The 15,357-nt window shown below is 33.3% G+C and overlaps 1 protein-coding gene across 1 annotated transcript; it reads right to left on the minus strand.

Annotated features, from left to right (window-relative positions):
* Positions 1–9,314: 9,314 nt before the first annotated feature.
* Positions 9,315–10,537, minus strand: LOC123200187 (probable xyloglucan endotransglucosylase/hydrolase protein 23). The gene is made up of 3 exons (XM_044615333.1): positions 10,213–10,537; positions 9,926–10,119; positions 9,315–9,839 (listed from the first exon to the last, which is right to left on the minus strand). Exons 1-3 carry the CDS (start codon positions 10,477–10,479, stop codon positions 9,431–9,433), a joined length of 870 nt encoding a protein of 289 aa, XP_044471268.1. The 5' UTR covers positions 10,480–10,537; the 3' UTR covers positions 9,315–9,430.
* Positions 10,538–15,357: the final 4,820 nt, after the last annotated feature.

Raw genomic sequence — 15,357 nt, forward strand, 5'->3', positions numbered from 1 at the left:
GATGAGGATTACGAGTGGAACGCATACCTTTGCGAATGGCAATGGGAAACTGATCAACAAGAGACAAGACCTCAGTACTTGAGGAGATTGATGTAGGAAGTGGAGGCATAGGAATCTCAGGAGTTACCTTATGAACATCTTCACTTGTAAGACCCGTACTTGGCTGAGGAGACTCCTCAGTGAGAAGAGTAGACTCAGATAGAGAATTAGGAAATGAGATAATATAAGACAATGGAAGAGTTTCTGTGATAGGTGAACCACCTGGAGAAGACTCAAAAAAGGTAACGTCCACAGAAATATAATATCAACGTGTTTAAGGAGAATAACACCGATATCCTTTCTGAAGATGAGAGTACCCAAGAAAGACACATTTGAGAGCACGAGCAGTTAACTTGTCCTAACCAGGGATAGGTTATGAATAAAATAAGTACACCCAAAAATACGAAGAGAAAGAGAATATAGAGGTTGTTCAGGATGTAAAATAGAGTGAGGTACCTGATGCTGTAAAACTAAAAATGGCATTCGATTTATTAGAAAGCAAGCAGTGAGGACTACATCAGCCCAAAATTGAGAAAGGACGTTATTGTGTATAAGAAGGGTACGAGCAGTTTCAAGGAGGTGTCGATTTTTACGTTCAACAACCCTATTTTGTTGAGGGGTATAAACACAAGATGACTGATGTAAAATACCTTGAGAAGACATAAACTTGGTTAAAGGAACAAAGAAATATTCAGTAGCATTATCACTACGAAGGATACGTATAGTAGTAGAAAATTGTGTTTTTATTTCAGCACAAAAAGTCTAAAAATAGAGAATAACTCAGATCGATTTTTCATTAAAAATAACCAAGTGCAATGAGAATAATCGTTAATAAAAGTAACAAAGTATTTAAATCCTAAAACAGACACGACTCTACTAGGACCCCAAACATCTGAATGAACTAACTCAAAAGGGGATACAGCCTGATTATTGACTTGCTTGGGAAATATTTTTCTAATATGTTTTTCAAGCTGACACAACTCATATTGAAGAAATGATAAAGAAGACAAACTAAGTACCATATTCTATAGTTTGAAGATACTAGGATGTCCGAGGCGGTTGTGAAGAACTATCGGAGACTCAGTAATTGGGTAGGCTACAGACTCAGATGGTAGATGTAAGTGGTAGAGACCCTATGACTCACGTCCTATGTCAATCGTCCGTCTCGTACTACGTCCTGTATAACAAAAGAATCTTTAATAAAGGTAATAGCACAGTCTAAATAATGAGTGAGTTTACTCACAGAGATGAGATTAAAAGGGCATTCAGGTATATAAAGTATAAAGTTTAAAGGTAAAGAAGAAAGAGGAAGTACACGACCTAAAGTCGTTGCTTGAGCTACAGAACCATTGGCTAATGTGACAGCAGGTAGAGACTGAGATTTAGTACAATGAGAAAGTAAATTAAGGTTACCAGAGATATGGTCAGAAGCACCAGAATCGAGAACCCAAGGTCTAGAAGGAGAGGATTGAGTGAAGCATACGACTGGGTGACCTGGATATGCACTAGAAGCAATGTTGGATGAAGAATGCTTCGATGTCTGATACTTGAGATATTCTTTGTAATCAGCACCTATAAGAGTCAATGATGGTTGAGACTGATTATTAGAAGAGTGTGGAACATCATGAACATCGTGGCCAAGGAGGACGACTATGGAGCACTTGTGAGATATTTTTTGTAATCAACCCGAAGAGGACGACCATGTAGTTTACAGCATTTGTCTCTAGTATGACCCCATTTATGGCAATAATTACATCGTGGTCGATTCCCTCGACCAGTATGTTCTCCTTGTTGAGTATAGGAGGCAAATGCAGATAAGTCTAGGTTAGAACCTGTTATAATACTTGGAGAGGACACATAGAGCAATCGAGGAAAAACCTCATCAAGTGATGGGATAACTGCACTAGCCATAATAATTGGAATAAAATAGAAAACTTAATCCACCTGGTAGAAGAAGCGTTGAAAAGCTCTCGAAGATGAGGTCGGTAAAAGAATCACAGTCTAAAGAGAAGAGAAAAGCTGGCAGAAACTGATTTTTGACAATAACAGCGACAGACAGTGACAAAACGAAGTGTGGATGGCCGAAGGAGGATTATCGGATCTTTTTGTAATTGACAGTGCCAACGGTGAGACAGCACGCGCTCCGGAGAAGTAAATCAAAGATCATAGCCTAAGCAAGAAAAACGGCTAGCGCGTGCGAGATATTCCGACGTCGGATGATGGCAGAGTTTCCACGGATGGAATCACCGATGTCGTCTGAGTCCAATAGAGAGGGCAGTGTCGTTCCACAATTGCCAGAACAGGAGATCGACGACAGAGAATGTCGAAAGGACAAGCCACGCGTGTGAGCACATGCAATGGCGAACGACAACGGGACTTCGACGGCTTTGATGGTGAGACTATTTCGATCCCTCCAGTGTGAGCACAATCACCGAAAAATGATGAAATCACGGTGATCGAAGAAACAGTTAGAAATGGGGCTTTTATTTGCTGGAAACTGAATAGCGGATGCCGAAAAAAATTTCAAATTCTTATTCTAGGCTCTGATACCATGAAAACTATAATTTTCTGTATATTTCATATTCAATAGAATTACAATTATATAAGAGGTTAGGATAGCTAATTTAAAAAGACTATTAACTACTCCTATCTAACTTTAGGAATGATATTATAGCATTCCTATTTTATACAATCTATATTATTCACTATCTATACAAATATCTCAACATATCTCAACAATATCTCAACCTATCTCAACAAGTTCCACCACCAAACTCCGGCCAAAGAAGAGACTGGATAAAAGATAAAAAATGCTCAGGAAACAAACAAGTTTTTTTATTCAATGATGTTTACCCTTGATACATGAAGCAAGTAAGCCTTTTATAGGCTTTAAAATACAACTGTTTAATACATATGAAATTCAAATAAAATGATAAACTAATATAATTGAATCTCCCAAACAAAAAAAGTATTAGTTTATGTGGTGTTCAAACAAGGAAAAGGATAAGAAGCCACCAAGGATTGCCAACTTTGTCTTTGCCAAAAGAGTAAAAAGCCTTAAGCCACCTACATGTCTTGCTTGTCTCCTTCCATAAATGCTTCATTGACCTTGCTTGAGCTTTCCCATGAAGAACTAATACACTATTAATAGAATTTAGCATAATTAAACATACAATTACACTAATTAAATATCAATTAAGTAAAGAGACAACTTCATTAGGCTTAGATGCTATTCTTGGACTCAAGTAAACACATTACATCCAATTGAGTGATTTGAATCATTAGAGCTATTAAGGCCGAATGGCATGAAAAATGAGCATAGGCTTAGTCATAGTTGTTGGCGCTTAATTGTAGCATATTGGTCGAATCCACATCACAATTTTATTTGTCATACATATAAGTGCATACTTATGCAATAATAGATGAAGAAAATTGTCAACTTTATCATTAATAAAAGGCCAAAGGACTTATTCTCACCCAGAGTATGTGTTTGTCCCAAATTCTCATCTTTAACTTTTTAAAACTCATTTGCTTACTTATAAACAGATAAGTCTATTTGTTTTAAGGCTAAATTTGTCATTTTACCTATAATATTAAAAATATACTAAAATTTTATCTATTTTCCCCCCTAAACTTTAAAACTTAACAATTTCCCTATATGTCAAGTTTTAAAAAACAATATTTTTCCCTCTAGGGTTTAGTTTTCAATTTCGGTGTCAACTTTGACACCATCGTTGGCAGCTACTCCTGCCTAACACTTCATCTTCCTCTAGCAGTGTCTCTCTCGGCATTTCTCCCTCCTTCGGTCGGCTATTCAAACTGGAAAGACAAAAAGGGGATCCCTTGTCTTCGTTGAGAAGACAAAGCGCTCCATCTTGAATAGTCGACCGGAGGAAGGAGAAATGTCGAGAGAGACACCGTCAAAGGAAGAAGAAGCATTGGGAGGGAGAGGCTATTGACAATGGCACTAGAGATGTCATCGAGAATTGAAAACTAAACCCTAAAGGGGAAAATGTTTTTTCTTTTTTAACTTAACTTTGTGGAAAAATTGTTAGTTTTTAGAGTTGAAGGGGGGAAATAAGATAAAATTTTAATGGGTTAGAGATTCGTTAACTTTAATCTTTCATAGGTAGATAAATGGGTTTATCGATATTAAAGGGTAAGAATCGAAGAAAAACGCATACTTTGGGTGAGAATAAGTCATTTGGCCTCAATAAAATATGATACATCGTTTAAATAAAATTATATAAATAGCCTTCAAGGATTGACTTTAGAGCAAATACTCTCTTCATTATTAACCATCTTAGCGGGTCATCTTCCCAACTGATATCAAACTTTTCGTTCAAGTTACAGACACAAGCAACTATCAAAGAACCAATTAAAGAACCAAAAGCAGCATTAAAGCCATAGAAGTTTTAATTGAACTGAGCATATAAGGGAAGTAAGTTATGTTTTAAGTGAATGGATGAATTAGTTGAGTGTCATGGCTCATATTTTTACTGAGACTTTGATAGTGAAAGTTTAGAAAAGGAAACTCTGGGGAAGTTCCAGTCAACTAAGCTGTGGACGGTTGGGTTGAAGAAGAAAAGTGAAATAATAATAAGAGTAAATTACATTTCCCACCCAAGGTTTAGTTCAAAAACACTTGTCCACCCTTAGATTACATAAATGACACTTTATTACCCAAAATGTAATACCGTTAACTAAAAAAAATTATCACAACTCCAAACACATAAATTACTAAATTATCCCTAATAATTTAATTTAATATAAAATTACCATTTTCTCTCTCCTTCTCTATTTCTTCTTCTTTTTTGCTCAGCCATTTTCTCTCTCCCTCTTCTTTGTTTCTTCTTCCTTTGCCCAACCATTTTTTCTCTCCCTCTTCTTTGTTTCTTATTCCTTTTCCCAACCATTTTCTCACTCCCTCTTCTTTGTTTCTTCTTCCTTTTTACCCAACCATTTTCTCTCTCTCTCTTCTTTGATTCTTTTGCGTTTTTGCCAAGCCATTTCTCTTAGAAGTTCTAATTTTTCCTTGTTAACTTCAATCAACTAGGTAATCTACACCATCAGAATATAAACATCAAATGTGTGATTTTATACTAAGAAGCCACATGAAATTTCATTTATTTTCTTTTTAGCATTTTCAACGTTTCTAATTATTTAAAACATATCCATAAATATGGGTTTATGAAGTTTTGAAGAAGATAGTCATAAAATCTAAAAGCTGAGTTCGAACTTTTATTTTGAATTTAATTTTCTAATTCAGATTTTCAAGGTTTTAAATTCAGATTTTGATATTGATTTTATTTTATATTTTTAATTTTGAGTTAAATTTAAGGATAAATTATTTTTTGGTGAATCTAATATCATATAGATTGAAAAATATTTAATGATATTTACCCTTTTATCAGTGAATACTTGTTAAAATGTTATGTTTTGGGTGAAAAAATGTTATTTATATTATTTAAGGGTAGAAGGGTTGGTGATGACATCGGAGATGGCGTCGGCAATTGAAAATAAACCTTAGGGAGAATGTTATTTTTAAAACTTCACATAAAAATGAATTGTTAGTTTTTTTAATTTAAGGGAGAAAAGAAGATGAAATTTTAGTTTATTTTTAATATTACAGATAAAATGATGATTTTACTCTTAAAATTATCAGACTTAATAGTTCATAAATAAGTAAAGAATTTTTTAAAATTAAAAGATAAAAACTCAGGATAAGAGCAATAATTGGATAGAAATAAGTCCTTCGGCCTAATAATGAAGTAAGAGTTGCTTGTATAGCACTAGGACACCAGTCAAGCAAATTGCATGAGATCTTTTTTTAATTAGGGAGGACTATTTCCCACCCAACTTTTGATGCGTTTTTAAGATGCCACCCACGCCAGATGAAAATCCAGTTTTTCCACCCATGACCAAACTGCCGTCCATTTTTTCAGTTAGGACTAGGGGCAAAATCGTCATTTACTATTTAAAACATTAAAACTTTAAAATTTTACCGTTTCCCCCTTCAGGTTTCAAAAAGTAATAACCCATCCTCAAAGTTTGAAAACTTTAATTTCACCCCCTAGGGTTTTGCTTCCTTCTCCGGCCACCACCGACGGCCGCTGCAATCGATCGATGGGAGATCTCCGACTACAAAGGACGACGAAGGACGACCCTTCGTCACCCAGATCTAGACGACGAAGAGTCGTCCAGATCTGGAAGAACAGACGAAGGACGACGCTTCGTCGTCCTTCGTCGTCCTTCGTCGTAGCGTCTGGACGACGCGACGAGCGACGAAGGACGACGAAGAGTCATCCTTCGTCGTCTGGGTGGAACGACGAAGAGAGACCTCTTCGTCGCACGGTGGTGCGACGAAGAGATCTCTGTCTCTTCGTCGCATTGTGCGACGAAGAGATCTCCGTCTCTTCGTCGCACCATGCACCAGGAGAAGGAGATCTCCGTCTCTTCCTTCTTCGGCCACCACTGTCGTCGCACCAAGAGAAGGAGGAAGCAGGTGACTACGTCGGAGACGACGTCGGGAGATGAAGTTGAAGAATGGGGGTGAAACTGCTAGTTTTGAAAGTTATGGGGGGCGGCTGTTTTTTTGAAAAATTTGGAAACCCTAGGTTTGGGGGTGAAAATGTTAGTTTTCAAAGTTTAAAAACTTTAGGTAAGGTGAAATGCTAGTTTCTAAAACCTATGGGGGGTGAAGGAAAACCTCACATCAATTTTGGGATGAATTTTGTAGAGGGGTATTTTTGTCATTTCATCTAATAAGATTTTACCCTTATGCAAACAGAAACCATCCAAATTAACAGCTCATGGGTGGAAAAACTGGATTTTCATCTGGCATGTGTGGCATTTTGAGAACGCATCAAAAGTTGGGTGGGAAATAGTCCTTCTCCCTTTTAATTATTATAGGATACGCGGTTTTAACTAGGCCAAAAGTCTTATTCCTATCCAAGGTATAGTAAAATCTCAAAGTCATACCCATAAACTTTTAAAAATTTAAATATCCACTCATAAGACAATTTTTGTTAAAAATCTTAGTTACGGTTAAGGGTAAAACCATCACTTATTAAAAATTTTTTAAAAATTAAACTTTTATCACATTTTCCTCCTTTAGATTTTAAAACTTACAATTTTTTTCTACCCAAAGTTTGAAAAATGACAATTTTTTCATAGGATATTTTTTCCTCTTTTCTTCGACGAGGATCCACTATCTCCGACCATTGGCCGTTCTCTCTCCCCACCTCTCTTTGACTATCGATCAACAAAAATCTTATAGAAATCTAGACAATCTCCGCCTAGAAATCAAGATGAAAGTCTTTTGGAAATATAGACGATTTTTGTCTACATGATGATGGCTAGACAACGATATTCAAATGAATCATCTAAATGCATCATCATCTAGACAAAGAGATCTCTTTGTCTAGACTTTGTTGTTTAGACGAAAGTCGTCTAGAAGATTTTCAGATGACTTTCATTGGATTTTCAGATGGAAATCTTTTAGATTTTTAGACGATTTTCATCGATCATTTGTCAAAGAGATCAAGAGGGAGAGATAAGGTGAGAGAAGAATGGCTGATGGTTAGAGACGGTGGATCATCATCGGAGAAAAAAAAGAAAATACCCACTAGGGGGAAAATTATCACTTTTCAAACTTTGAAAGAAATTTTTTGGTGGGACAGATTGTGAGTTTTCAAATTGAGGGGGAGAAATATGATAAAAGTTTAGTTTTTTTTATTTTTTTTTATAAAACAGTTTTATCTTTAATTTTAACCAAAATTTTTAATAAAAATTATCTTATGAGTAAGTATTTGAGTTTTAAAAAATTAAAAATATGACTTTTGGATTTCACTGCACCATGGTTGGGAGTAAGTCTTTTTGGCCATTTAACTATTATATATTAGAAGCAATTGTTTATTCTTGTTCTGCAAGTTTGCAGTCAACTGATAAGTCTTCAGATTTTCCAAGCACCACCGTTAAAGACATGATGAGACAAAAGCCTCCATCCAAGATTTGGAGCGGCTGATAAGGAACCATCCTGAGTTATTTTCATACCAGGATAAAATGTTTTCCTTCCCAGTTCGAATATTTTCTTATATTTCAAAGTGTAAAATTTTTTTAAATTAAAATTCTCAAGTTCAGATATTGGCATTTTCAATTTTTTTAAAAATTAAAAACATAGATAATTGTTCATAGTAAGTTCAAAAATTAATTAATAGAATTTCATTTCAGTTTTGGAAACACAACTCCTCGAGTTGATATGGGTTTAAACTTTTAATTGATTCCCTTCTTATCGCTTCCACTACAATTTAGATTCACTTTTTTATAAAAATTTAAAATAAGTATTTATAGTTGTAATAAGAATTTTAAGAATTGTGGGATTCTTCACATGCGAAAATAATTTATGAAAATTAAAAAGAAACATTGTTGTTTCTTTTAAGTGTTTAGATTCAAAAAAATTATGCTCTCATAATTTTTTTTAAAGTATTCAAACATCAAAATGATCTTATCCCTTTATAAATTTTGAAAATTTTCTTAATAATTTCTTATGTTAAATTCTTTTTGATACTTCAAACTAAAACCTCATTTATATTTTTCTGAATAAACTATTAACAATTTTTGAATTAACACTCTTATTTCATATATAAATTCTTCTTGAATAAACCAAATGAAATTGACCCCATAAATATTATACAAATTTGTATTCCAAAACTCATATTACGTCTAGTATGATTGAAGTATGAGAAAAATGCTCCACAAGTTGGAGCAAAATTGGGATATTATTTTTGGGAATGAAACGAACTAAAATGATCCTAGTACTCTGAGACCCCTCCCTACATAATTTGTGTGCAAAGATAAAGAGCTTAGTGAGTATAATTTTGTCTTTATATTTTCCATTTTAGCAATCATTGTTCAAAGCCGTCGGTCTTGATATATAATATAATAATACTATACGTTGATGATGGTTTGTTTATATTTAACTTGAATTCCATACAGCCGGATCCACACTTGAGAGTGAGTTTGTTTTCTCTATTTTGCGGAAGTGGGCTATTTCTTTGCAAAATTGTGCTCACTGCCTCTCTTAAAAAGTATTGGGTGGGAGTTGGACTCAAAGCCGAAACAGAAAGCTCTTGTGCGCCTTTGCTCAGCATGTTGGTGATCAGGCGGAGACAAAATTTCTGTCTGTATTTGGATAGAAATGTCAATATTATTAATTATTTCAAAATTGATTTAGTTTATATAGACTTATAGGGGACAAGGAGTACGGAGAAGTATTGTTCATAAAAGCACCAGATTTATTTTATTCACAAAAAGAGCTATAATACATAGCATGCATCCAACTTTATTACAAAAAGAATAAACTCCAAAATTACACATTGTGAAAGATCATCTAGGATGAGCTATTGAGTGCACATTCTGGAGGAAAGCCTTGGGGGAAACGTTTTGTATCCTTGCAATAATCATAAATCATGTAATTCTTCTGCACCCAATTTAGTTTCTGTTGGCTTGTGTTATCCAGTTCCTCTGACAGCCAAGATTTGATATTATCTGAATTGGAGTTGCAAGAAGAAGATCCTGAACTTGAAGACCAGACGCAAGCATTGATGGCGTTGTATTTTCTGTAAGAAGCCGTGAAGGGAGCCTGTGACCAGTCGGTTTTGATGAGCCCGCCTCTCGTCGCCCAGTCATCGGCGTTCCAGATACTTGAGTAGATCCTCATCGGCTGGCTCTTCAGATAGGGAACACCAACTGACTCAGCGTTTTTGAACTTTCTAACGGGTGTGCCATCAACATAGAAGCTGAAAAAAAAAATGAACAAGTTAAGAATGAACAAGTTCCTGGTCAAAGAAGAAACATGATCAATACTGAATGGGTGAAAACTTACATAATAAGTTGAGGATTCCAGAGAACTGAATAGGAGTGAAAATCAGCTGTTGGGTCAAACCAGAGATGGAACTGTTGTTCTCTATTACCTTTGCCTTGGCTGAATACATTAGTGTGAAGAGTATAAGGATCACCGCTCAAATTTCCAAGAAATTCAAAGTCTATTTCATCCCAAGCTGAGCCTTGTGATTTTAACTGCATCACAAAAATTTCTAGGTGTCAGGATTTGATTACAATAACACTTCGATTATCTGGAAGAATCACTATGTTTTTACAAAAGTAACTTACGTAGTAGGCAGTAACAGTGCCTGCAGAGTTTCCAGGTACAAGCTTGAGCTGCATATCAATTTTTCCGAATAGATATTCATTCTTGGACTGAAAGCCTGAGCCAGAGGCTTTGTCCAGGGAGAGAGTGAGAAGTTCACCGTTGTTGAGAATTTGTGAGCGGCCGTCTCCCCAAGTTATATCAAAATTCTGGTAGAAGTTAGCAGAAGCAAGCATGAAAGAGCTAAAAGCCATAAAAATAATTAGCATATTGCTAGAAGAAGAAGCCATGGATTGAGATGAGCTGAAGGTTAGATATTTTGTTGGAACTGATGAATACTGGGAAGGGTTTATATAGCAGGGGAAGTGATAAAATTTATAAAAAATTTGACAAAACAAGGGAAAGATAAGTGCGTGCACTGAAGGTTCCTGGTGGGTCTTCAAGTTGATGGAAATGAAATTATGAGCTGGGAATAGCTGGCTCTCGCTATAACATCATAAACTACAAAATTATTTGATTAAGAAATGAGTAAATGGACCAGTTAAATGATGTTCTTGCTCACCAAACACATAAATATATTAACCAAATGAAATTAAAGCAGGAGACAGCCGCCTCATTTGTCAAGGTCACATTCACCAAACCAATTACGAAACTTGCAAAGAAGAATTGTTTTATTTAGACTGAGTGCTCATATAGTTGCTGGTTCGGTCGCACCAACAGTATGAGCTTTCTTTACAGATTGTTCACAGCTTACAGGGGACCCAGAACTCATCATCAAGAACTGAGCAGTGAATCAATCTTTATCTCTTACCCATTAGGAAGTATGTTTAAGAAGAGCAAATTACATTTTCCCACCAAGCTTCGGCATAAAAAGACTTTTTTACCCCTAAAGGAGATGAATAATATTTTTCAACTCAAAATAGACTTTGGTAACCCCAAAAAAAAAAAAAGAAGTTAAACTACCTTTTTATCCCTACTTTGTTATTTTCCAAAATTATCATATAACCTCAAATTAATAAAAATTAATTATAAACCTTTTAACTATCTAAATTATAAAAGTGTCCATAATTTATAATTGTATATTTGAGTGCAAACATAATTTTGAAAAATGTTACCGGTGTTGATAAAAAATTTTAGAAGTTTCTTTTAAAAATTTGAAAAGAGGTATTTTTAAAATTTTAATGTCTCTCAACAGTTTAAGAAACAATAGTTATTTCCCAAAGAACTAAATATAACAAAACAAATTAGAGGTGTTAATACCATTTTACAAACTATTTGAACTATAATAAAATTTTCAAATTTTATAAAGTGAATATGAATATTTTAAGGCTTTTTTTGGTTGGAAATTTGAAAAATTTTTAGTGTATGCTTGAAATTTTTTAAAATTTAAATATGTCTCTTGGTGGCTTTTAAAAATAAAGGTTATATTTCTTAAAAACTTAACAAAACACAATAAATTAAGAGTATAAATATCATATTATTAACTATTGTGGTCATAATTATATTTTCAAAACATCATTGTATAAGGTCTGATAGTATCTAAAATTAACACTTAAGTCCTTAGCTGATATTAGCTGATCCATTAAAGAATTTTTAGAAGTCTAATACTCATAGTCTATTAACATTACATTTTCTTATGACTTTAAAAATGTTCTAATTCTAACAAAACTCTTAGTTAATAACTGTTCAATTTCTTAAAGTTATTTTGTAATTTTTAATGTTATTTAAATAAGGTTTTAAGAAATTAATTTTAAAAAAATCAAGAGCTGAAAGTGATAAGGATCTAGGATAAGCCTGACTTCCAGATAATACTAGACTTCACGGATTACAAGGTAACTCATATTTTTCAAGTAGAATATAATATAATGTTTTTAAGATAACGTTTGGGTTCTATTAAATATTGATTGTTAATTAGTCGCTCATAGCTTTCTACTTCAAAATTCGTTATCATATGAATAAAAATATTAGAACGAAGGCCAACTAACTATTCTCACCCAAGGATTGGTGTAAACTCCAGTTTTTATCTGTTAATTATCAAAAATTTAAATTTTCACTTATCTGTTAAATTTCACTAATACTATCAAAGATAAAATCGCATTTAATACAAATATTTAAAAAAATGATTAATTCATTATATTTTCCTCAGATTAAAAATTAATAATTTCCCCCTCCCCAGCCCCCCCCCCCCCCCTATCTTCCCCTCATCTAAAGTCTAAAAAATAGCTATTTTTCCTCTAGGGATTACATTTTCCTCCTTGTTGCTTCTCCGATGATCGAAGTCGACCAACCTCAACTCTCCTATCTCCCGAACGAGAACAAATCTTTGGTTGACAAGAGATCAACTGATGATTCATCAGTAAACCAGTCTATGAGTCAGTCGATACACAGATCGACTAACGTGATCTATGCAACTCGCAGATCTGTGCGTTGCATAGATCTTTACCTATGAATCGTCAACTGACAAGAGGTCGACTTGCAATTCGTCCTCATTTGGAAGATAGAAGGGTGGAGATTGGTCGACTCTAGTTGACAGAGAAGCAACAAGAAAGAAAAGGCAAACTTTGAGGGGAAATAGACATTTTTCAAACTTTAGATGAGAGAAAGGTAGGGAAAAATTGTTAGTTTTTAAACTTGGGAAGGAAAATGTGATGAATTTATAATTTTTTCAAATATTTTTATTAAATAATGATTTTACCTTTGATAATAATAGTAAAATTTAACAAATTAGTGGGTATTTAAATTTTTTATAATTAATAAGTAGGAAATTGAGTTTGCACCAAACCTTGGGTGGGAAATAGTTACTTTGCCTAAGAAAAATATAAAAAAGAAGAGGGGCTATAAATCCATTTACTTCCAGTAATATACTATCACATATCCACACTTAGATCTCAAATGACTGAAAAACCCTTGGTAAAGTCGACAAATTTCAACACCATTCTTTTAGGTTCGTTGTGCTTCGCATTCAATGCCAAATTGCCAAACTATTACACCATAACAAATGGACGAATAAATAACTGTTACATAAGGTGGATTTTTCCACCACATGGAAGACAAATTGGGACTTGTGTGGGAATGCATTCAATGAAGAGAAGGAACGGGCGACTACATGCATAGTATCTTTGGCAATGGAACTAGAAGGGTGATGAGATTGGGCTATATAAACCCACCATTTATATTGTATAGGTATGCAAAAAATAACAAGTGTTATACATGGTGGATTTTTCCACTACATGATTTAGACTTTGATTAAAAGATAATGTAAAGGCATTAAATGCCTTGGAAAAATAGCTTTGAAGATTGTCATTTTTGTTGACTGGAGGGGCGGCAAAATTTTCTATAAATACCCCCCTCTCTTCATGTAATATACACTTCTTCAATTAAAAGCTTTCTTGCTTTTCCCGTTTGCTTCTTGTTATCATTTCTTAAGCCTACCTTTTATTCCTTTAATAAAATTTAGTTATAGTTTCCATAGTTCAATTAATTCAATTATATTAATAACACGTTATCAGTACAATTAATTAAAGTATATCATAATCTTTCTATTATATTGTTATGCTATTTATATATTGTAAATATGGATATCCTAGTTGTGATGTTTTAATTATCTTTTAATTTATGTTATACTTTTATTTAATGTTTTATTTATAATTGTACCCTATTTATAATCTGAAGTTTACAAAATTATACATCTGGACTTGAAGTCCTGAACCCTTGAATCTAGACTTGAAGTTTGAAATATCATAAATCTAGACCCGAAGTTCTGAACATTATTTTTAACCTGAAGCTTACAAAATTATGAAGTCAGACCTGCAGTCTTGGATATCATAAATCTAGATCTGAAATCCTGAATTTCATTTGTAACCCAAAGTTTACAAAATCATAAATTTGTACTTAAAGTCCTAAATCTTATTTGTAATCTAAAGTTTACAAAAACATAAATTTGGACCAGAAGTCCTGAGTATTATTTGAATATTTATTTATGTGAATTTTTATTATTTAGATCTTTATTTTTATTATAATAATTGTATCTGATTTACAACTTGAAGTTTGTAAAATTGTGAATATATATATATATATATTTATAGGCCCAAAGTTTCATCAGTCTTTATTTTAAAATAATTATATCACATTTGCAACTTGAAGTTTGCATAAAGTGTGAAAAATATGGATTTAAAGTCCAAAAATATAATCAGAATACATATTAGAATATTCTGAATACTAATTACAAAACTAGAAGTTTTGTAAATATGGGATAACATATGAACCTAAAGTTTCTAAAAATTAGTCTCAATATTTCTCCAACAAAATCAGCTATGTAAATATGAGATAATATTTGAATCTAAAGTTCCAAAGATTAACTCATATATATTGTCTACGAAACCAGAATGTAACCTTTCTAACCATTGGGTGTGTTACAGAAAAACGGCATGAGTTCCCCTATTTTAGAGGGCTCGGGGAATTTTTTTTTTCTCTTTTCCATTATGCCCTGTAACACTCCCAATTAACAATTTATATAAACCAGTCCTACCAACCGACTGGATTTTCATCAACTTAATCACAATTAATAAAATAAGTACATAATAATAACAATTATAGAAATTATCACCCACAAAAACTTTATAATCAATTTTCATAACAAGTTGTATATATATATATATACATATCCACCAATATCTACATCAAGTATATATATATATATAGGCATATATTCACATATACATCAAAACATATATATATCAATAAAAATATGGTGCCTTCCTCCCTTAGCCTCATGTCTCATTAGTGCTCCCCGGGAACCTTTGCTGTATTTCTTTACCTGTAAAATATTAAATTAAATGGAGTGAGGGACTATGACTCAGTAAGAAAATCATACTAAACACTTAAAGTATTTCATACCAGTATTAATCTTTTATAATCTTTTCCATACTTAGCGTGTCTGAACTATTTACAACAAAATAATTGACACAGAACACGTATTTAACACATATCATAATTCTTTTCTTTCACACATTTATTCATTTCCTTACTATACAGATATGATTCACTCATTATGATTTATGCATGTATGAGTGCCATGACATTTTTATTTTCTGATCGTACATCTTTCTCAACTCTTTATCAGCCACACAGGCTTGTATGCATAATTCTAATGCAAATGACTTTCATAA

Source organism: Mangifera indica, chromosome 17 (genome assembly GCF_011075055.1).
Source record: "Mangifera indica cultivar Alphonso chromosome 17, CATAS_Mindica_2.1, whole genome shotgun sequence".
In the NCBI taxonomy this organism is placed as follows: Eukaryota; Viridiplantae; Streptophyta; class Magnoliopsida; order Sapindales; family Anacardiaceae; genus Mangifera; species Mangifera indica.

Coding starts and splice junctions, on each gene's coding strand:
- LOC123200187 (XM_044615333.1), bottom strand. CDS start 10,479: ATGGCTTCTTCTTCTAGCAATATGCTAATTATTTTTATGGCTTTTAGC. Junction 10,120..10,212: donor GCACTGTTACTGCCTACTAC/GTAAGTTACTTT, acceptor TTTGTGATGCAG/TTAAAATCACAAGGCTCAGC. Junction 9,840..9,925: donor TGGAATCCTCAACTTATTAT/GTAAGTTTTCAC, acceptor TTTTTTTTTCAG/CTTCTATGTTGATGGCACAC.